General features: G+C 41.2%; 2 protein-coding genes across 2 annotated transcripts in view; one reads left to right on the forward strand and one right to left on the reverse strand.

The window, feature by feature from the left end:
- Positions 1 to 6593, forward strand: part of LOC127980742 (uncharacterized) — a 12207-nt gene extending 5614 nt beyond the window's left edge. The window contains exon 8 of the mRNA XM_052585466.1: positions 6517 to 6593. Within this exon, the coding sequence (XP_052441426.1) occupies positions 6517 to 6593 (77 nt within the window). The remainder of the gene's footprint in view (positions 1 to 6516) is intronic.
- Positions 6594 to 9944: 3351 nt separating this feature from the next.
- LOC127980758 (glutathione hydrolase 1 proenzyme-like) lies at positions 9945 to 22558 on the reverse strand. The gene is made up of 11 exons (XM_052585467.1): positions 22502 to 22558; positions 13759 to 13855; positions 13388 to 13577; positions 13074 to 13234; positions 12839 to 12988; positions 12301 to 12437; positions 11214 to 11401; positions 10807 to 10895; positions 10583 to 10707; positions 10256 to 10369; positions 9945 to 10154 (listed from the first exon to the last, which is right to left on the reverse strand). The coding sequence occupies exons 1-11, from the start codon at positions 22556 to 22558 to the stop codon at positions 9945 to 9947; spliced, it is 1518 nt and encodes a 505-aa protein (XP_052441427.1).
- Between the last annotated feature and the right edge of the window lie 1765 nt (positions 22559 to 24323).

Here is a 24323-nt window from a genome sequence, read left to right on the forward strand (position 1 = left end):
GAAGTTCAGTCGCTGAAGTGACGTCTTGGGGAGCCCGTGCTTTGGCGTTGGCTGAAGCTGGAGTTGTGTGGCTGGTAGGAGTTGAAACGCGCAGACGAGGTCAACGTTACAAAACTTAACTCAGAACACGAAACTCTCAAACGGAAAAGAAAAGAAATAAAGTTTGACGAGACAAGGTTGTGTTCCTTCTCATCGTGGCTAAGTAGCAGCAGGCTTGCAGGCCAAGCACGCTGGAATCGCGCTCAAAGAACAGTGATGATTAAACAGCATGGCTAGAAGCTACAAGCTAGCCGAAGCATAGCTAGAGACTAGAAACTGGCATGACTGATAGCAGCAGCATGGCTAGAGACTAAAAGCTAGGTAGCAAAGCTACAAGCTAAAAGCTAAGAGCAGGTATGACTAATAGCAGAGACTAAAAGCAGACTAAAAGCAAGATTTTATGGTGTCCTCTGTATTTAAAGTGGCCTGTTGGCCACACCTCAAATGTTGTCTTGACCAATCAGATATTGTCTTGGATCGGGGGTATCATAAATCATTTGTTTATCTTACCAAGCATGTGGTCCGAATTTTCCTGCCTTGCAGGGTTTAATTTTGGACATGATTCCTATTACACAAATATGATACATGGGACAAATAAATTATTGTCTGGACAATATCAAGCAAGCAGATTCGATTTTATCAATAATAGACATGACTATGTATCCTATAGTTATCAAAAGACATACACAATAAGTGATTATACATGATAGTCGAATGTGTGGGTTACATATAAATGAATATGGAGTTAAGCGATGGAATGATTCATTTATAAGTCTTTTTGAGTTAATTCTGGTCCATATATATGTACAAAAAGTAGTTTCTTTGCCATTCTCATGACATAGGGATGTTCTGTAGAGACAGAGGTTTAAAGCCCTTCCCCCTTAGGAATTTCAGTCTGGCTCTGATAGGTGGGGGAAGTCAATGGAAGTGTTTAACTCATGGGTTTCCATGTGATGTCCAGCATTGCATTTCAATTACGAACAACAAATTTGACACCAAATTTCTCTTCTTCGAATTGAAATTGTAAATAATTGTTCTAGTGGTGTTAATGTTGAAAGCTCGTGTTTCAACGCACAGCTTTGATAGACTCTTTAATTTGTCTGGTTCGACTCATTTCTATTACACCAGATAACGAATGAATACGCCCACTGCTGGAGCAGTTCTCGTTCTCGAGTCAGTACACTGAACCGAGAATCGTTTCTGTCGGACGCGTCCGATTTGAGAATCGATGAGCTGATTCTCGTTCTCGAGTCAAGAACCTGTTGCATCGGTCTTCTGATCACCAGTACACTGAACCAAAAACGTTTCTTTCTTTTGTTTATGTTCCGTTGCGAGGAAAATGGCGGCATGGTCAGATTTGCCGAAAGCTGTTAGTGAGCGAGCTTTGTAGGCATTCTTAAACTGAGTGTAGCAATGATTCAGTGTATTCGGTCCTCTGGTTAGACGGGATACATGTTGATAAAAATTAGGCATAACTTGCCTGGGGTTGCCTTTGTTATTTACAGTAGTAAAAACAAATTGTATTTTATTATATGATATGAACAATATGATTTTATTCTAAATATGGGGATTAAATCTAATATGGACGCCCAACATAATATGTTAAATTTACCATCTGAATCTAACCATGTCATTTCAACAAATGGAAAAGTCAGCCATCTATTAATTATCATGTTAATTACTATGCACCTTTAGTCGCAACAGCAGGGGTGCTTTTTTACCCCAAATACCATACTTTTACATATTATTTTGTAATTTAAAAGCTGTTCTTTAATTGTTTTAAACAAAACTGAAAATCATAAAGAAGACCTATATATTTTAGCGATTCTTATTTAAATCTAAAACATAAAAAAAAATGTTGGCTCAAGAAACCATAGAATCAATTTTGCCCGGCGGTTGTGTCAAGGATCAAACAAATATACATGTGCATCTTGAAAAGCAGTTGTAAAGTTTTTGTGCCATATAGTGGTTTAGATGAAAATAATATCAAAGGTGCCTTTTACCCTGAGGCACCTTTAGCCCCATTGTACACTACTTTTCCCTATACACTTTACACAAAGAAAGAAGCTCAAAGAGTGGTTCAAATATATATAATTTGAAACAGGATGGAACAGACAATGGTTCTACACATGGTCCTTGCTGCTCATTTCAGGGTACATTCCCCCGAACAACAGCTGTAACAGGAACGACGCACTAAATGAACTGTACCAGCACATCAGTGAGCAGCAGACAGCACACCCTGATGCTTCTCTCATCATAGCTGGGGATTGCAACCATGCTGACCTAAAGAGTGTGTTTCTAAAAATAGACCAACACATTAACTTTCCAACACGAGGCAATAACATTTTGGACTTTGTTTACACCACACAGAGGAGCTTACAAAGCCCTCCCCCTCCCCCACCTCGGAGCTTCAGACCACATCAATGTTATGCTAATGCCTGCATACAGACCACTCATTAAAGTCGCCAAACCAGTTCAAAAACAGATTAAAGTGTGGCCAGAAGGATCATCAGAGGTTCTTCAAGACTGCTTCAACACAACTGACTGGGACATGTTTAAGCAGGCTGCCACATTCAATAACAACACTGACCTCCAGGAGTACTCAGAGACTGTCACTGCCTACATCAACAAGTGTATTGATGATGTAACGGTCACAAAAACCATCACTGTCCAGGCCAACCAGAAGCCGTGGATGACAGGGGAGGTCTACAGACTTCTGAAGACACGGAACGCTGCCTTCAGATTTGGAGATGAGGTGGGCCTGACAACAGCCAGGGCCAACCTGTCCCGCGGCATCAGAGAGGCTAAAAGACAGCACTCCAGGAGGATAGCTCATCAATTCAGCGACAGCAGAGACACTAGGAACCTGTGGCAGGGGATACAGACTATTTCGGACTACAAGCCCCCACCACGGACCTGTGACAACAACATCTCTCTGCTAAATGAGCTGAACACCCTTCTTCGCTCGCTTTGAGCAACAAAACAGCACCACTGCACAGAAGACTTCACCTCCTCCCGGCAACCAGGTGATGACGCTGACCCCAGACAGCGTGAGGAGATCCTTCAGCAGGATCAATGCACGCAAAGCTCCGGGTCCTGACAACATCCCTGGGCGTTTACTGAAAGACTGTGCAGCAGAAGTCACTGATGTCTTCACAGACATTTTCAACATATCACTGAGTCAGGCTGTTGTTCCCACATGCTTTAAAACTACCACCATCATCCCAGTCCTGAAGAAGCCATCTCCATCCTGCTTCAATGACTACCGTCCTGTTGCACTTACCCCCATCCTCAAGAAGTGCTTTGAACGGCTAGTCATGCACCACATCAAGTCTGTCCTCCCCCCCTCCCTGGACCCCTTCCAGTTTGCATATCGGTCCAACCGCTCGACCGATGATGCCATCTCCACTACCTTCCACTCAGCACTCACACATCTGGACAAAAAGGACTCATATGTCAGAATGCTGTTCATTGACTTCAGTTCAGCATTCAACACAATCATCCCTCAACAGCTCATTCACAAACTGATCCAGCTGGGGCTCAACACTTCGCTGTGCAACTGGCTGTTGGACTTTCTGACTGGAAGACCTCAGGCAGTATGGGTCGGCAGCAACACATCCAGCACCATCACTCTGAATACTGGGGCCCCCCAAGGATGTGTGCTGAGCCCCCTCCTCTTCACTCTGCTGACCCATGACTGCACACTGTCACACAGCTCCAACCTCTTCATTAAGTTTGCAGATGACATGACTGTGGTGGGTCTCATTAGCAACAAAGATGAGACAAACTACATGAGCGAGGTGAGCCGCCTGTCCGGGTGGTGCAGTGACAACAATCTCTCTGAACGTGGAGAAGACGAAGGAGATTGTTGTAGACTTCAGGAGAGCACACACTCAGCACGTTCCTCTGACGATCAGCGGTGCGACTGTGGAGAGAGTGAGCAGCACCAAGTTCCTGGGTGTGCACATCACAGAGGACCTCTCCTGGACTGAAAACACTGCAGCATTGGCCAAGAAATCAAATCAGCATCTTTACTTCCTCCGCAAACTGAGGAGAGCCAGAGCCCCACCCCCCATCAAGTACACCTTCTACAGAGGGACCATCGAGAGCCTCCTGACGAGCTGCATCACTGTGTGGTATGGCACCTGCAACGCGTCTTGCCGAAAGACTCTGCAACGCATAGTAAGATCAGCTGAGAAGATCATTGGTGTCTCTCTCCCCTCCCTCCAGGACATCTATGGAACCCGTCTCACCCGCAAAGCCCTCTGCATTGCAGGTGATCCCACCCTGCTGCCATCAGGGAGGAGACTGCGGAGTCTCCAGGCCAGGACCAGCAGACTGAAGAACAGCTTCATCCACCAGGCTGTCAGGAAGCTGAACTCGCTCCCGAACTTGCCCCACCCCCCTCCCCCTCCCCCTCCCACCCCCTCTTCTGCCCTAAGCACCACTGAACTATGAACCCCCGCCCCCCCAGATCCCTCACCCCCACTAATATACGATGACATGCACTCTATCTGCCTTTTGCCTTGCGCTGCTTTATTTAACTTGATTTTTTATTTTATTATGTCTTTCTTTTTAACATTCCCTTATTGTATACTTGTATCTACATTTTATATTTTGATCTAGATTTTTAGGCTTTAATGTTAATGTTATCTGTGTGCACCGGGGGTCTGAGAGTAACGCAATTTCGATTCTCTGTTTGTATGTACTGTACATGTGGAAGAATTGACAATAAAGCAGACTTGAACTTGAACTTGCTAGAGGGGCAAAGGGTGCTGACATTTCTATGGTCCCTGGACTTGGAAGGCTCCCTCCTTCCGAAATGCGTTTTCAAGGTGGCCCACAGCAACAACCTTCATTGGGCTCCAGATACCCCAGCTACAGCCCTGGTTCTATAAAACATTTGGAGGCCTTCATATTTACAGGGCCCAATGATAACAGGAGTGCAAGAGAGACCTCATAGACCTAAAGCCTTGTTCAAGAGGCGTTATATAGGCTAAGGCACACATATATTCAAGCGTAAATAAACATTTGTTTTCATTGTTTATGGTTTTTTTGTACAAAACTGCAACATTAAAGCCCAGGGCCCCTCTGGGCTCTTGGTAGTCAAGGGCCCCTGGGCACTGGCCCCATTGGCCTGGTCAGTAATCCATCCCCCTGCTGCTGATGTATTATTGCTTGAGCAGTTATATTTTATTGCTTTTATTTGTTTAAATTATTTCTATCATTTTGTGTAGGATGATGAAAAACACAAATCATCATTGGTAGAGAGGATGATGAATGATTATGTTATTTATATTTACTCATTCAGCATGTTATGCTCTGATTGGATTGTTTCAGGAATTATTCTGACAATTTCATGTTTTGTTCCGCCATGAATGTGTTTGTATTAGTGGCTGCTATGAGTAAAAGATGTGTGATTTATGTGCACCCTTCATTTTATTTTCAATACAATAATTTTCAACATAAATCTGGACTGTCTCATCCACAGCTTTGCCAGCATGATACATTTGTTTTTTCTCCAAGTCCTAAATTGTTTCACATAATCACAAATTCCTTTTGTCATCATTAATGTTTAAACAATTTCTTGTTTCCACATACACATAAACACAAGTTATAATAATTCTGTTATAATAAAGTTATAATAAAACCACCACCATAACACCTGTTAATATAGCAAATAAAAGAAAAGTAGACAGCAGTATCATATTTTGAAGATATTAACATTAATAAATAAATGTTAATTTTTCGATAGTTTGGCTAAATTGTAATGTTTCTCTGCTGATGTTTGAATTCACATTAATGTTATACAAAAAAACGGTAACACTATATAATAACATTCTGTCATAAGTAATTTATAAATTATTAGTTAATGATAAACTAATTACTTACACAACATGACTATACTTTCATAAATGATAAGTAATAAGTTAACATTTTAGTAATGTTTTATTCATTTAATGGTGCGTTTTCATGTTAGGGTGAGCAGCATAAGTCATTATGTTATTAGTTAATGATGAATAATGAACAAATCATTTACAAAACATGACTATATGTTCATAAATTATTCATGAGTGGTATGCTAACGATTTACAAATGTGTTGTAAGTTATCTTAAAAAAAGTTGTAATCATGAAATAAATCAAACTGATCATTAGTAGATGGTTTATAAGCTATTAGTTAATACATTATCACTTATAAAACATTTAAGTATTTATGTCAAAATTGTTTTGTATAATTATCTCAATAAACAATTGTTAATCATGAACAAATGATGAATAAACTATTAGTAAATAATCAGTATATGATTTATTGGTGAATTTGTTAGCTGGTCCGTGTTCAAAAGCACAAAACATGCAGGTATGCTAAAGCATTATTTTTAAGAAGAGTAATTCATTTGTTTTGAAGTGGATACACATTTAGAAATGCCTTAGTCAGGTGATTCCAGTGAGTTGTGTTAAATCTTTTCACTCATCAGCACAGACCTGTGTTATGTGTGGAGTGTGTGGATCTAGTGATGAAGTGAACCTCTCAACCGCTTTTACCTTCCACTGAAGCTCACATCAGGGGCACAGAGTTAAGACTCCGTGTGTGTCAGAGAAGACAGCTGTCTGTACCCTCACCAATCAGTACTTAGTACACACTACAAAGTGTTCAACACATGTTATAGATGATGTTTAAACCCATGAATAAATAAATTACAAAGCTTTCTGCATCCCCTAACCTTAAGTGTAAACTGTTCATTAAATGTGTTACATATCACTTGTAGACCTTTCTTACCTGTTACAAATTATTTGTATATGTACTCAAGTAATTTATTTGCAGATCTTCCTGTTACATGATCTATCTCATTACATCACTTTACCCAAGCTTGAACTTTATTTAAAAAAATAAAATAAATCAACACTCTGTTTTGTTTCCCATGCAACAGCTGCTCACCCTAACATGAAAACGCACCATAAACATAGTCCATTATTTTGTGCATTTTATTCCAAGTCTTCGGAAGTAGTACGATACCACCATATGAGAAAAAGATTTGTTTTCAATAATATAATCATTATACATTAATAACAGTACATAGGTGCCACCTCATTCGTTAAACCTTTCCAAAATGGCGCTTCTACACAATGACACTGGTTTGCGGTAGTGACGTCAAACCTCGCTCCTTATTAGCTGTCACTTGTGATTTGCGACCACCATAGATTGTTTGCTACATGCCAAACTGTGTTGAATGAGATGCAGCGCGACTCTTTGAAGGATGGATATGCAGATCAGGAGAATGTTTGCAGTGATTAAACACTTTAATTTCATTCTGTAATTCACACCAAATTGTTTTGCTGTCAGAACACTGGTAATGTAGCACACACTAGAGCTGAAGATCTTTGCCCAAACCCGACGGGACCCAATGGGTTCGGTCGGGTAAGGGCTTAATTTATATCATCTTACACGGGCTCGTGCTCGTGCTCCGGTTTGCGAGGTAAACAAGCAGTCATGTGATGTGTTTCGATTAGCACGAGAAAGATGAAAAAATGGATGCTGAGTAGTTGAAACGGAGGCTTGCCTCTGGCGATTACGTTTTGGTTGCACCAGCAACTAAAGCAAAGTCTGAGTTGTGGAAAGTTTTGACCATGTTATAATGAGAATAATAAGTGAATAATGACGCAGCATCAGTGAGCGCAGGAACACCCTGAAGACATCTACAGTGGATTCAATAATTCTCCTCCTCAAAAACATGTAGACCTAGCCTAACCTCTGTGAGTAAAGGTTTTTCAAATGATAACTAAATATTAATTGAGTCTTAGATGCTAGGGGTGCTCCGATCACGATCGGCCGATCGTTATGCGCATCTCGTCAGTAAAGCCGGTTCTCTAATCAGCCGTTAATTGCATCAGGTGCGTGATTTCACATAGAGTAGCTGTTACTACACAGAGCCGTTGTTAATAGAGAAGATGCGCAAATCCACTTCATTTTCAGCGTTTTTTGGCACATCTTCTCAGTTAACAACGGCTCCGTATAGTAACAGTTGCTCTATGTGAAATCACGCACCTGTTGCAGTTAACGGCTGATTAGAAAACCGGCTTTACTGACGAGATGCGCATTAACGATCGGCCGATCGTGATCGGAGCACCCCTATTAGATGCATAATGTGGACAGAGTATTTACATTAATGTTGGCATTATTCTTTTATTAAATGTCAGCTGCTAGTGGTAAAGCAAATCCGGCAGAGCCTTTATCTTAATTTCATTATTGCCAAATACCCATCTTAATTTAGAATTTATGTTAATTTTTTTTTTTGTTAAAAAAAGACTAGTTTTTATTGGTGCGTTGGTCTATTTATAGGCTAAATGAGTCTATGTCTATTTAGAGTGCTGAGATGTTACAATGTTACAGAAGACTTATGTTATTTCTGTATTCCAACTTTCAAGTGGCTTAGTCTACTTTAGTTATGAATAAATTATGTTAAAACATATATAAATCACTTATTCTTGACAAAAGGCTTAAGAGCTGTCTGTGTGCACAAATTTGAATAATGTCGGGCTGTAAATGGGTTCAGACTTTTAAAAAACTGCCAATCAAAATGTACTTGTAGGGCTCGGGCCGAAACCTGTCGGGCTCTGGTCCGGTCGGGCCTAACTTTCATGGCCCGATTACAGCTTTATTTATGTATTTGAATTTTTTTTTCATTTTATCTGTTCTTTATACTGCTTTTTGTAATGTTTTAAATATATTATTGTGACTAACGTACATTTATCTGCCTGTCACACTTTGTATATTGTCAAAATGGGTATGCTTAAGATTATAGGGTGGAGTAGGGAGCTTAAAATTATCCTTATTATACAGTAGTATATTAACTAAGATAACAGTCACTGTCAATATTTATATTGCATTTTTATTTTTGTGAAGTGGCTAAAAAGTTGTGTATAAAGAGTGAGTTTGAGGCTCAAAGATATCTATATAATAGTAAATATATTTCCACAACACAAGTCTGTGCTGATGTGTGAAAAGATTTAACACAACCCACTGGAATCACCTGACTAAGGCATTTGTAAATGTTAATCCACTTCAAAACAAATAAGTTACTCTTCTTAAAAATAGTGCTTTAGCATACCTGCATGTGTGTGCTTTTAAACACAGACCAGCTTCCAACTTCTTCAATAAATCATATACTGATCATTTACTAATGGTCTGTTCATCATTTGTTTATGATTAACAATTGTTTATTGAGATAATTATACAAAACAATTTTGACATAAATACTTCAATGATTTATAAGTGATAAATAATTTATAATCTAATAACTTATAAACCATCTACTAATGATCATTTTAATTTATTTCATGATTTGAACTTTTTTAAGATAACTTGCAACACATTTGTAAATCGTTAGCATACCACTCATTAATAATTTATGAACATATAGTCATGTTTTGTAAATGATTCGTTCATCATTAACTAATAACTTATAAGTGACTTATAACTGAATTAATAAATCATTACTAAAATGTTAACTTACCACTTATTAATCATTTATGAAAGTAAAGTCACATTTTGTAAATGATTAGTTCATCATTAACAAATAATTTATAAATAACTTATAACAGAACGTTATTATAAAGTGTTACCAAAAAACCTGACTGATGTTGATTAACAATAATTTACCTGCATTCTTGATCATCTTGATCACCCATACTAACAAATAATGATAAATACTCATACTCTGTCTTTGAGAATGGTATCTATACACAAAACCATGATAAATTGATGATAAATTTATTTTGGCAGATTTGCAAATGTATTGATAGCAGTAGATCAGCTAAATCAAAAGCATAGAGGGACAACATTAAAAAAAAAAAAATCGAAGTTCATCATTTTTAGAAGCCATGTGATATTTTGAGGCTTAAATGTTCATTCTGAACAATCTCTACAATAGTCGTCAGTATCCAGCGGAATATGGCCACCTTTCCTGGGGTCAGATTCAGCACATATTTTCTCCCCCTGCCGTACAACAGCCTGGACCTTTCCTAAGAAAACTGGAGGCCTCTCATTTACATTGGGATTTCCTGTTGAGTCCATGTCAACTATGTTGTAATACTTCTTTAGGTGTTTTTTTATATCCTGCATTCACAAACACAACAAAGAGAAAACTGCAATAGTTACCACTTTGCTGACTTTGTGAACCTTTTGTAAACTGTTGTTGCTGAATGCACAAATTTTACCTCCTCAAAATGATCTTCAACAAATGTTTTATCAGGGTTTAACTGACTGTGAACTCTGGGTTCTTTAATAGCTTTCTGCAGGTTGTAACCAAAGAACAGGTAGTTCAGGATCACCTGAGATGAAGGAGATAAAATAGAGGTCATTTTATTTGTTTATTATATCATTTAAAAACAAATACTTAAGATCATGTGCTTCAAGATTTTTTTTTTAAGTATGCCTATTAAGAGTAAACATGTAAATGTATTGATTGAGGTATTTTGTTATGTGATTTAATCTTGTTGTGTAAAAACTTTGCTATACTTGTTTCTGTTGAGTTATTTTGTTACCTGAACAGTTGCTGAGGTGATTATTCGCCCACCTGAAGCTCCAACCACCATTTTGACTTGTTCGTTTTTTGGCTTACCCTTATCCAAGATAATTGTGGGAGACATTGATGAAGGTGGTTTTCTACCTTATAAATAAATAAAAGGAGTACATCTTTAATTTGCAAATATTCATTTTAGTTGTAATTTAATACTGTGCGTAATACTCAAGGCATGAGAGTGTTTACCTGGTTTGATCAAGTGAGCATATCTGAAATCACACAGTTGGTCATTAAATATAATGCCTGTTGATTGAGAAATCACCTTAGAACCAAAACTGAACACAAGAAACAAATATACATTAGATGTTTTTAAATTAGAAGAGGTGGCCTCAATCTTTTGTTAAATAGAAAGGAAAGGAATAAAAATATCATGATTTTTTTTTTTATAGCAGTTTAATGTATAATTGCTAATGTACTGAAGGGACAACACCCACTATCTGTTTTGAAACCACTTGATTGTGGTAGATGTTACATCTCCTATAGTACTTCTGTAGATGAGGGCTGACAGACTAAACATGTTAGAGTATGTTCACTCAAATATGAAAGAAAACATAAACAAGTATACAATATTTATCTCGTTATCTTTCTCTTACTGTCTATTGATGCTGCTGGTAACTGCCACTGCACTCCCATCATCTGCGATGACTGACAGGTGAGATGTGCCAGCGTCCTTACACAAAATATGTTCCTCTTTGTTGCTTAATTGTTTGTTGGTGTCATCTTTCATTGGGTTCCTGATGAAGGCTGCTGCATAGTCATCTGAGATGATGTTTTGGACAAACTATGAAGCAAGATTTACAAGGTGCATAAATTACTTTAATAAAAAAAAAAAAAAAAAAAAGCAGTGAGAATGACTGGTTCTTGAAAATGGGGCAATATTCCTCCTGTGTGGTCTTTACATGCGCTGCCAATCCATTAATTTTAAGATTTTCTTGCTCGTTTTTAAATCTTTACATTTTATGGTACCTCTCGATCTTTTAGATTTGTTATAGTTATATTCAGCATCAAGATCCTGACTGTCTCGAGGTCTAGGTATACATTTTAGGGTTATTTTTCTGTGTTGTCTCCAAAGCTATGGAACAATCTGCATTTGCATATTAGAACTGCCTCCCCATTGGTATCTTTTAAAATCACTATTAAAAACTAACCTTTTTCTGTCTGACCCTGCTCATTGATATGCTAATACCTTGTTGATTTTATGTGAGTAATTATATATTGGTGTGTTTTGTGAGTTTGCATATGTCTACACACATTGTACAGAACATCAGGTATCTGTTGTTTTTAATTGAGCATTATAAATAAACTGCCTTGCCTCGCTTGCTAATTTGCTCACAGGTTAAGATCTGGTTAAGACAATTCTAAATATCTGTACTGGAGATGTGGGTAGGCTTAAAGGAATACTTCACCCAAAATGTAAAATGGAATTATTATTTAGTCACGTTTTCTCTGTGATTTGAGATTTAATGGCAACTTGTATATCTAAATATTTTTTATCTATCTAAATATAGTTTGTTTGTGTCCCGTGGACAAAAAATCATACAGGTTTAGAACTACGTAATGTAATGTAATGTAATAACAACAAAAGTGTTATTTTTGAGTGAACTAATCATTTAAAGCCACAATAAACTGAAAGTATCTTGTACAAGCTTAAAGAATTGGTAAGTACAAATGTGTACTTACAGCATTGACATGATCAGGATGCTGCTCTATCAATTCACCCTCCACCTGAGATGCGAAGCGGAATGTCTCTATAATGCGGTGATAGGTCAATATCTTGTTCCCGTCTGTGGACATATTGCTGCTTGACATGCCATAACCTGAAATTAAATGCTTATTACATGCTTCTAAAAATTTTTTATGACTTTTTTTAACAGTGCACAGTGTGACATCATCCCACTCAGATTCTGGGATAACTGTTTCTGGGCAATAGTATAGCAGCATTATCAACACACTCAAATGCAAACTTATTTGCAACTATTAAGCTTCTGATGCTGACGGTTTTAGTCAATGAATTAATAATTAAGCTGTACATTTCTGTTTTGTGTAAATTCAATGGGAATTGGAATTTTTTTTTTTTTTTTTTTTTTGAAAAAGTATTTTTAACTCATTAAAAACAGCAAATTGTCCCCACTAGTTGGTTGTCATAATATTTCACTATATAGGTGAGGATATTTGGCCCTCACAAGTAGCTATTTTTAATAAACAAGTACACACTGACCATTGAGTATCTTGAGCATCAAAGCGAGCAAAGGTCCACCGAATGGAGCACCAGGGACAAAGTACATGTATTTCCCCACAGTAAAGTTTAATGCAGATTCATTCAGTGCTGGCTCATAATCCTTTAGGTCTTGATGTGTTATATTTCCTCCTGTTAAACAAAGGTTCATATTTGGTAACATAAGGCCAGCAGAGTTTCAGGTATGAAAAGTTTTAACATTTTAGCATTAAATAACCTTCAGCCTTGATATCATCCACTATAGTCTGAGTCAATGACCCACTGTAAAAAATATTTGCTCCTTCTTCTGCTATCCTACAGTAGGTGGCAGCTAGTTTGGGAAATCTTATAGTATCATTTTCCCTCAGGGTGGTATTGTTTGGGTGGCAAAATACATCACTTAAGAGAGAGAGAGAAGAGGAGAAGTAAAATGAGTATCACATAACAGTGTCGGAACAACAGCCTTCCGGCATTTGCCATGTTCATCTCTGGCCAAGACAGCTGCCACTGACAAAGTGTGTGCATAAGTTAGTTAAATTTAAATTTTCTTACCACAAAGATTTTTTCCCCAGAATTGTATTCTTATTCTTTTGAATGGCTTTGGCCAAAGCACTATCAATCTTAAAGCCATCAAATGCCAGCTTTATACTGGGCTCAAACAGCTCCTTCCATTTCAGTCTCCCGTGTCTTTTGTGTGCCAGCTCATAACCACGCAGTTCTCCTGGTACAGCTATGAGTAATCCTGTCAAACATTACATAAAATAGAGGAATGATCAAGTTATTCAAGAGCCAAAATGGCAATAAACATCAAATGGATTCACTTTGCAATGATAAATTACAAAAGCTTTTGTTCAGACTAAGGTGCTTACTGAATCTGTGCTGTAAGCCTGGATTTGGTGATATGGAGGTTTACAGTAGTTTACCTGGTTTTGACTCGTTCTCAATCATGTTATTTGAAGCACTCATTGGAGCAGTTTCTCTGGCATCAATGGTCTCCACCCTTCCTGGAAGATTATGGAACTTTTATATTAAATTGAATTTAACATAATATATGTGATAATGAAGTGTTCATTCGTAGGTTCTGGACCAACATTTACCGGTGCATCACAATAAATTAGAATGTCGTGGAAAGTTCATTTATTTCAATAATACAACTCAAATTGTGAAAATTGTGTATTAAATAAATTAAATGCACCCTAAAGTAGTTTAAGTCTTTGGTTCTTTTAATTGTGATGATTTTGGCTCACATTTAATAAAAACTCATCGATTTGAGATCTCAAATTAGAATATGGTGACATGCCAATCAGCTAATCAACTCAAAACACCTGCAAAGGTTTCCTAAGCCGTCAAAATGGTCTCTCAGTAGGGCTGCAACTAACGATTATTTTGATAATCGATTAATCTGTCGATTATTTTTACGATTAATCGATTAATTGGTTTATGTACTTATATTTTTTCCCCAAGTAAATTATTAATAAAGGGTCTTTATCATTCAGCATAGATTTTTAAGAGATTTTAACCATTTTGCAATATACCTGGAGTTGTTTTATTATGTGTTAGTAATCCTTTGTTGGACTCTTCTGCAATCAAAACACTGACCGACCCATACGTACTCTAGCAAATTTCACAAGGATATTTCAAATAATGTTTTCACCATGGCAGTCCTTAGGGCTCCTAAAGTAGTTTAACATCCTGAACAAAGCTTAAGGAATCTTTCAGAAAATATTTTCACGAAGAATAAGAATAAAACAGAATAAAATTGCAGTACATTGCATTTTATTATTTACTGGGAAACAGCTTTATAGCTTATGCTGTGAAATTGTAAACAATCCTTCGAAAAAGTGCCAATGGCATGAAACCTGAATGGAACTCACAATTTAAAGTAAAATCCATCAGAAGGTTGTCCAGAAAAAAAAAATTGGACAAAAAAACCTGCTGTGTGAAAAAGAGCACTGAATACTTAAGAAAAAAAGTGCATTTCAAATATCTTTAAACATTTACCTCTCTCATTCAGACATAATTAGGCTGCACGACTGAATTATGAACTGCTAAACGACAAACTAATCACAGAACATGTTTGTAAAGCTTTAAATGTAAACTGTTAAAAAAGAATGTTATCAGCTTTATGACTAATTAGTTGCAAACAACATTGTACTGGAGAATCTGCACAAATAAAAGTCTTAGGGTTCACATATCGCGCCTAAAAACACTTGGAAAACGCTAGGCGCACTGCTTTCTCCTTCTTTCCAAAGCACTCAGGCAGTTGCGACCCTGAGGCGTCTGCCTTTGCTAAGCAACCATGACGTGCTCTCTCCATGAAGACGCAGAAATTTCAGCAAAGGATAAATGAATTTGCAGCTCTAAGAATCACTTGCAGTAACTCTGCTACTAAATTTATTTCAAAATGGCAATCCATATAAAACCATGATCAGCTGTTCCTTCATCTTGGCTGCGCTTTCAACATTGTTACGGGAAAGGATGAAGCTGATTGGTTAGTTCTTGTCACATGACCCACGGTGCACTTGTGGCATTCTGAAAAGTTGAAATGTTTTTAACTCGATGCGGTGCGGACGCATCTGGAAAAACACATACTGCGTGCCTACATTGGAAATAAAGAACTTGAGCGCACAAAAGACGCGATATGTGAACGGCCCCTTAAACAGTTCAGTAGTGCAGAGTTTACAGGTTACTCTTCTTTTTTGAAGGCTCAAAGTAAAGTACTCCCACATCCCGCTGAATGCTGCAGAGACACTGTTCGGGAAGCACGTGACATAAAACGAGGCCAGCTATTGGCTATTCGCTACTTCTCCTGCTGTACTGGCTGAGTAAAACCTGCGGTGGCTCATTACTGCCACACTTTGGTCACCGCAGATTTGAAATATGCACGAAATGAGCCACTTACGGCAAATAAAAGTTATTTAGCAACTAATCGATGACTAAATTAGTTGACAACTAATTTAATAATCAATTTTAATTGATTAAATCGATTCATTGTTCCAGCTCTATCTCTCAGTTTGATTCACTAGGCTACACAATCATGGGGAAGACAGCTGATCTGACAGTTGTCCCGAAGACAACCATTGACACCCTTCACAACGAGGGTAAGCCACAGAAATTAATTGCCAAAGAAGCTGGCTGTTCACAGAGTGCTGCATCCAAGCATGTTAATAGAAAGTGAGTGGAAGGAAAAAGTGTGAAATAAAAAGATGAACAGCCAACTGAGAGAACCGCATCCTTATGAGGATTGTCAATCAAAATTGATTTAAGTATTTGAGTGAACTTCACAAGGAATGGACTGAGACTGGGGTCAAGACATCAAGAGCCACCACACACAGACATGTCGAGAAATTTGGCTACAATTGTCGTATTCCTCTTGTTAAGCCACTCCTGAACCACAGACAACATCAGAGGCGTCTTACCTAGGCTAAGGAGAAGAGGAACTCTACTGTTACCCAGTGGTCAAAAGTCCTCTTTTCAGATGAGAGCAAGTTTTGTATTTCATTTGGAAATCAAGTTCCTAGAGTCTGGAGGAAGGCTGGAGAAGCTCATAGCCCAAGTTTCTTGAAGTCCAGTGTTAAGTTTCCACAGTCTGTGATGATTTGGGGTGCAATGTCATCTGCTTCTGTTGGTCCATTGTGTTTTTTGAAAACCAAAGTCACTGCACCAGTTTACCAATAAATATTGGAGCACTTAATGCTTCCTTCTGCTGTCCAACTTTTTGAAGATGCTGATTTCATTTTCCATCAGGATTTAGCCCCTGCCCACACTGCCCAAAGAACCAAAAGTTGGTTAAATGACCATGGTGTTGGTGTGCTTGACTGGCCAGCAAACTCACCAGACCTAAAACCCATAGATATTCTATTGTCAAGAGCAAAATAAGAAATAAGAGACAGAAAAATGTAGATGAGCTGAAGGCAACTGTCAAAGAAACCTGGGCTTCCAGACTACCTCAGGTGTGCCACTAACGGATCACATCCATGCCACGCCGAATTGAGGCAGTAATTAAAGCAAAAGGAGCCCCTACCAAGTATTGAGTACATGTACAGTAAATAAACATACTTTCCAGAAGGACAGCAATTCACAAAAAAATTGGTCTTCTGGAGTATTCTAATTTGTTGTGATAGTGAATTGGTGGGTTTTTGTTAAATGTGAGCCAAAATCATCACAACTAAAAGAACCAAACACTTAAACTACTTCAGTCTGTGTGCATTGAATTTATTTAATACAAGAGTTTCACAATTTGAGTTGAATTACTGAAATAAATGAACTTATCCACAACATTCTAATTTATATATACCTTTAAAACACATTACAAACTTCAGTGAAATTAATGGACTGGTCAGACACAGAATTATTTGTTGTATTTTTAAAAACAAACTGTGTATAAAGTGGTGCCTGCAACCCCCGAAGGTGGGGTTAATGACTCACACATTGGTGTACACTAGGGCTGCAAAATAAATTAAAATTTTCACAAAATTACCCTTTGTCACAGTGTCTGGGTTGTGTTCCCTGGGGTTCCACTAGATGCCCTCCTTTCTCACGGTGTCTGTCACCTTATCACTTCCTGTTCCCTTATTTGGTCACCTTCCTCCTTGTTGTGTAATTGATTGTTCCCCACCTGTCTCCTGTTCCCTCATTATCCTTCTGTGTATTTATACCCTGTCTGTTTTAGTCTGTGTTACGGAGTCCTTGTTTAATGTCAGAGTATTATTCATGTCCGCCAATTCTTGGCTTGCCTTGCCTTGCCTTGTGTTCATGTCTTGTTTATGTGGATTGATGTGTTGGTTTTGACCCTGCCTGGACTGTTCACCCTTTTGGATTATCCCTTAATAAACGACTTACCTGCAATTGGTTCCCTCTCTGTGTTTTCCATAACACCGATCGTGACAGAAGGACTCCGTCACTGCAAGAGCCAGCGGTATGTCGACTTATGTCTCCTCCCCAGCCACAGTGGAATGGATTTGAAGGAACTCGCCCGGTGGTTTTCTGGGGAACCAGAGGAGGTCACCGAGGAGGGAGTGGTCGAGAGGATACTCAGAACCGCTCTCAACCAGGGCCGCCCTTCGACCCGGGGCTCGTGTGGGATGGATTAGAGCCACCGTCTCACCATGGCGGACGGAGAGGAGAGAGGAAGCACACGTCTGCCGAGGCAGGATGGATGCCAAGACAGCACCACAACACAAGGCGATCACCAGTCCAGCGCCACGGGGCAAGATGGCTGCCAGCTCAGCGCCAACGCCCAGGATGGCCGTTAACATGTTCTTGGATTACTTTTCCACATTGTCAAGGATCTTCGAGATTCCCAAGACTGTTCACGTCACAACTGCTGAGCCAGCGCCACAGTCCAAGATCGTCGCCAGCCCAGCACTACAGCACAAAATGGCCGCTAACCCGGCGCCAAGGCCCAAGATGGCCGCTCGTCCAGAGTCATGGCCCAAGATGGCCGCCAATACAGCGCCACAGCACAAGATGGCCGACTCAACGCCTGAGTCTCCAGACAAGGTGCCACCGACTTGCCATCATAGAGGGCGGAGGAGGAGGAGACAGGGGTCTACCGTTCCTCAAAGCCCGGAGGACGTTCCCGAGCGGGCCGCTGCCGTCCAGGAGGACGTGCCTGAGCAGGCCGCTGCCATTCCCGAGGCGGTGCCCGATGCTGTTCCGGAGGCCGAGGCGGTGCCCGATGCTGTTCCGGAGGCAGTGCCCGAAGCCGAAGTGCCTCACGTCTCCACAGGCAGTGCAGAGTCGAGTTAGGTTCCAGTTGACCCTCCAGAGTCGAGTCAGGTGCCAGTTGACCCTCCGGAGTCAAGTCAGGTGCCAATTGACCCTCCGGAGTCGAGTCAGGTGCCAGTTGACCCTCCGGAGTCGAGTCAGGTTCCGGTGAACTCTCCGGAGTCGAGTCAGGTTCCGGTGGACTCTCCGGAGTCGAGTCAGGTTCCGGTGGACTCTCCGGAGTCAGGGCTAGTCACCGCTGACCCTCCAGAGTCAGGGCTAGTCACCGCTGACCTTTCAGATTCAAGTCAAGTCACGTCACCGATGATCTTCAAGGACTGAGTCAAATCACGGGGGATTTTCTAGGACTGAGTCAAATCACGGGGGATCTTCTAGGACTGAGTCAAGTCACTGGTGATCTTCAGGAACAAAGGCAAGTCACCAATGGTCCTCATGTACAAGTGCAAGTCACAGATGGTCTTCATGAACAAATGCCAGTCACCAATAATCTTCACGAGCAGAGTCAGGCCAGCACCGATCTTCTGGAGCCCAGTAAAGACACCAGGGGATTACCAGAGTTTCGTAGTCCCATTGGTCTGGCCGCACGTAGGTCAGCTCCGCCTTGGGGGGGCTCTCGTCCTGACCACATGGCTGTGGTGGTCTTCTGCTTCGACCTGGGGGGCTCTCGCCCTGACCACACGGTTGTGGTGGTCTTCTGCTCCGCCCTGGTGGACTCCGGCCTCGACCACAAGGATGTGGTGGTCTTCTGCTCCACCCTGGAGGGCTCTGGCTTTGTCCACATGGCTGTGGTGGTCTTCTGCTCCGCCCTGGGGGGCTTCTGTCCTGACCCCACGGCTGTGGTGGTCTTCTGCTCTGCCCTGGGGGGCTTCCGTCCTGACCACACGGTGGTGGTGGTCTTCTGCTCTGCCCTGGGGGGCTTCCGTCCTGACCACACGGTGGTGGTGGTCTTCTGCTCCGCCCTGGTGGGCGCCACATGATGTCCTTCATGGACTTCTGTTTTGTGTTTTTGGTTTCCGTTATGTTTCTGTCTGTTCCCCTCAGTCAGTCTGGCCCTCCGTCCCTCCCCCTGAAACTCCTCCGGTCCTCCTCCCTCCTGGTCTCCCTGTTTTGTGTTTACACTTCTGGTGTCGGTTCCCCATGTTTTTCTTTTCCGGCCCTCCGTCCCTCCCCCTGAGCCTCCACCTGTCCGCCTCCCTCCTGGTCTCTGTGTTGTGTCTTGTCGTGGAGCGTCTGGGAGCCGCTCCGTAGAGGGGGGGTATTGTCACAGTGTCTGGGTTGTGTTCCCTGGGGTTCCACTAGATGTCCTCCTTTCTCACGGTGTCTGTCACCTTATCAATTCCTGTTCCCTTATTTGGTCAACTTCCTCCTTGTTGTGTAATTGATTTTTCCCCACCTGTCTCCTGTTCCCTCATTATCCTTCTGTGTATTTTTACCCTGTCTGTTTTAGTCTGTGTTACGGAGTCCTTGTTTAATGTCAGAGTATTATTCATGTCCGTCAATTCTTGCCTTGCCTTGCCTTGTGTTCGTGTCTTGTTTATGTGGATTGATGTGTTGATTTTGACCCTGCCTGGACTGTTTACCCCTTTGGATTATCCCTTAATAAATGACTTACCTGCAATTGGTTCCCTCACTGTGTTTTCCATAACACCGATCGTGACACCCTTAAATTGATCTGGCTTTTCTGCTGTTATGAAATCGCAAAGATTATGTTTTTATGCAAAGCTTGTCCATGAAGCACGGCTCTGTGATCAGTAGTTCTTACAGTATTGTTCAAAATAATAGCAGTACAATGTGACTAACCAGAATAATCAAGGTTTTTAGTATATTTTTTATTGCTACGTGGCAAACAAGTTACCAGTAGGTTCAGTAGATTGTCAGAAAACAAACAAGACCCAGCATTCATGATATGCACGCTCTTAAGGCTGTGCAATTGGGCAATTAGTTGAAAGGGTTGTGTTCAAAAAAATAGCAGTGTCTACCTTTGACTGTACAAACTCAAAACTATTTTGTACAAAAAAAAAATTTTTTCTGGGATTTAGCAATCCTGTGAATCACTAAACTAATATTTAGTTGTATGACCACAGTTTTTTAAAACTGCTTGACATCTGTGTGGCATGGAGTCAACCAACTTGTGGCACCTCTCAGCTGTTATTCCACTCCATGATTCTTTAACAACATTCCACAATTCATTCACATTTCTTGGTTTTGCTTCAGAAACAGCATTTTTGATATCACCCCACAAGTTCTCAATTGGATTTAGGTCTGGAGATTGGGCTGGCCACTCCATAACATTAATTTTGTTGGTTTGGAACCAAGACTTTGCCCGTTTACTAGTGTGTTTTGGGTCATTGTCTTGTTGAAACAACCATTTCAAGAGCATGTCCTCTTCAGCATAGGGCAACATGACCTCTTCAAGTATTTTAACATATGCAAACTGATCCATGATCCCTGGTATGCGATAAATAGGCCCAACACCATAGTAGGAGAAACATGCCCATATCATGATGCTTGCACCTCCATGCTTCACTGTCTTCACTGTGTACTGTGGCTTGAATTCAGAGTTTGGGGGTCGTCTCACAAACTGCCTGTGGCCCTTGGACCCAAAAAGAACAATTTTACTCTCATCAGTCCACAAAATGTTCCTCCATTTCTCTTTAGGCCAGTTGATGTGTTCTTTGGCAAATTGTAACCTCTTCTGCACATGCCTTTTTTTTAACAGAGGGACTTTGCGGGGGATTCTTGAAAATAGATTAGCTTCACACAGACGTCTTCTAACTGTCACAGTACTTACAGGTAACTCCAGACTGTCTTTGATCATCCTGGAGGTGATCATTGGCTGAGCCTTTGCCATTCTGGTTATTCTTCTATCCATTTTGATGGTTGTCTTCCGTTTTCTTCCACGTCTCTCTGGTTTTGCTCTCCATTTTAAGGCATTGGAGATCATTTTAGCTGAACAGCCTATCATTTTTTGCACCTCTTTATAGGTTTTCCCCTCTCTAATCAACTTTTTAATCAAAGTACGCTGTTCTTCTGAACAATGTCTTGAACGACCCATTTTCCTCAGCTTTCAAATGCATGTTCAACAAGTGTTGGCTTCATCCTTAAATAGGGGCCACCTGATTCACACCTGTTTCTTCACAAAATTGATGACCTCATTGATTGAATGCCACACTGCTATTTTTTTGAACACACCCCTTTCAACTAATTCAACTAATTGCCCAATTGCACAGCCTTAAGAGCGTGCATATCATGAATGCTGGGTCTCATTTGTTTTCTGAGAATCTACTGAACCTACTGGTAACTTGTTTGCCACGTAGCAATAAAAAAATATACAAAAAACCTTGATTATTCTGGTTAGTCACATTGTACTGCTATTATTTTGAACAATACTGTATATATATATATATATATATATATATATATATATATATATATATATATATATATATATATATATATTTTTTTTTTTTTTTTTTTTTTTAATTATTATTATTTATTATTTATTATTATTACATTTTATTTTATTTAGATATTTTAATTATATATGTATAAATCTGCAGACTCATATCTGAGTAATACTGGTTGCATGGTAATTTGTTGGGGTCCAGTACATGTGGGTGCGGGGCATTGGGGAGCTGTTTGGGTTGTTTGTATTTACAGGAACTAGACTTGACTATTTAATGTGAATATTGTTTATCTTTTGTTTGTTATCTTTGAAAATAAAAGAGACCTTGATCAAAAAAAAAAAAAATTCTCAAAGGTTAACAGATCTTCCCCTTCGTGAGATCACTATGACTTAAGACAGAAGTGATTCTGAGGAATGGGGATTGCTTGGGAGAGCCTATCTACTTTGAGTGAAATAAAACAAGCCAATGCATATTATTATACAATAATTGCACCAGCTGCTGTAGATCATATATAACAAGCAACAAGTACAGTCACATACTTGTCCATTGCCCCTGGTGGTCCCAGTCGTTTCTTTTGGAGGTCCATCGGATGATCAAATGATGGTCATTGCATCGGAGGGTGAGCTAATGTCCTCTGGGGATGACGACTCAGCTGCTCTGCCTCCCTCGGGTGTGCCAGCATTGTCCGAGTCAGACCCAGAGCTCACGGATATGCGTATCCGGGCTGCCCCAAGTGTCTGGCTCGAGTGGAACCCCCCACTGTGTCCTGAACATTTGCGGCTGGACGATTGGTATCTTAGGGCAGCCCGTGCTGGTTCTCAGTGCCCTGCCCCAGTGCTTTTCTTTCCGGAAGTGCATGAGGAGGTTACCAGGACATGGATGGCACCTTTTTCTGCCCGGAACCATTCTGGTGCCTCTTCCTCCCTCACTACCCTCAGTGGCAGAGCAGCGAAGAGTTATGTGGAGATCCCCCCGGTGGAGCGATCTGTGGCGATGCAGCTGTGTCCCAAGACCGCTACCTCCTGGCATGGAAATCTGCGCCTCCCCTGCCGGGTGTGTAAGTTCTCGTCCGCTCTCGCGGACAAGGCTTACTCAGCCTGTGGAGAAGCTGTCTCCGCCCTGCATGCCATGGTGCTCCTGCAGGTTCACCAGGCCAAGGCGCTCAAGGAATTGCATGAGGGTAGTTCCGACCCAGGGCCTATGCAGGAACTGCGTGCAGCAATCTACCTTGCCACCTGGGCGACGAAAGTCACTGCATGCTCCCTGGGTTGGGAAATGTCCACATTAGTGGTCCAGGAGCGACACCTGTGGCTGAAAAAACACAAAGTGTGACAAAGTGTAGTTCCTCAATGCCCCTGTCTGCCAGGCCGGCATCTTCTGCAACGCTGTGAAAAACTTTTCCCAGCAGTTTTCCGTGGCACAGAAGCAAATGGAGGTGATTAAGCACATCATGCCCCAACGACCAGCTGCTACCTACACCCAGTTGTTCCGGCACCTCCACCAGCTCATCACCGAGGGTGCCCCCCTGCAGCCGCCTCCGTCCCTGCTCAGCCTAAGCAGCATCCTCGACCCAGGCATCAGGTGGCCGGCCCCAAAAGGAGTGCCCAGTCCACCCAGGCATCCACTTAGTCAACCAGCAGGCGTAAGGGCAAGCGGCCCTGAGACGGGCGACACAGCGTTGGAGGAAGTTGCTCTTCGGGAGATAGTGTCTGCACCTCTCCCTCCCCCGAAGGAGGACCGGGTGGAGAATCTTTTGTTTCATTTTGTTTATGTTCCGCTGCTGGCTCCCTGGAGTCCCTTGCCTTGCCACTCATTTCCCCTTCTTCCATCGCCATTGGGCAGAAGTATGCAGTTCGGGGACGCCACCAGCCCGTCTCGCTGGCGGTCACACTGAAACTTTTTCAGAGGCTCCTGGAGCATATGCCATCTGAAGCCGCAGTAATGCCACTCGGATTGCTTCATATGAAACCGCTTCACGACTGGCATCATGGCCAAGTCCCGAGATTGGCGTGGCAGAGCAGCACGTACCGGGAGCAGTGGTCATGTCGTTGTCAGACCCTTCATTTCTATGGGCAGGTGTTCCCTTAGAACAAGTGTCCAAGAATGCTGTGGTCTTCATGGATGCCTCTACCACCGGCTGGGAGGCCACATACAACGGGCATGCAGTTTCAAGGTCTGTGGATGGGGCCTCAACTGCATTGGCACATCAATTGCCTCGAGTTGCTCACAGCATGTACTGATCCATATGGACAGGCCAGGTGGTCTACACTCCCGCCGCATGTGGCAACTCGCCCGCCATCTCCTCCTTAGGAGTCAGAAGCACCTGAGGTCGCTTCGTGCCATTCACATCA

Source organism: Carassius gibelio, chromosome A4 (assembly GCF_023724105.1).
Source record: "Carassius gibelio isolate Cgi1373 ecotype wild population from Czech Republic chromosome A4, carGib1.2-hapl.c, whole genome shotgun sequence".
Lineage (NCBI taxonomy): Eukaryota > Metazoa > Chordata > Actinopteri > Cypriniformes > Cyprinidae > Carassius > Carassius gibelio.

What these genes read in the sequence shown, in the direction of transcription:
- LOC127980758 (XM_052585467.1), bottom strand. Translation starts at nt 22,558, where the DNA reads ATGGACCTCCAAAAGAAACGACTGGGACCACCAGGGGCAATGGACAAG. An exon ending in CTGGGGAAAAAATCTTTGTG is followed by an intron (nt 13,235 to 13,387) that starts GTAAGAAAATTT and finishes CTCTCTCTTAAG; the next exon opens with TGATGTATTTTGCCACCCAA. An exon ending in TCACCTCAGCAACTGTTCAG is followed by an intron (nt 10,370 to 10,582) that starts GTAACAAAATAA and finishes CCTTCATCTCAG; the next exon opens with GTGATCCTGAACTACCTGTT.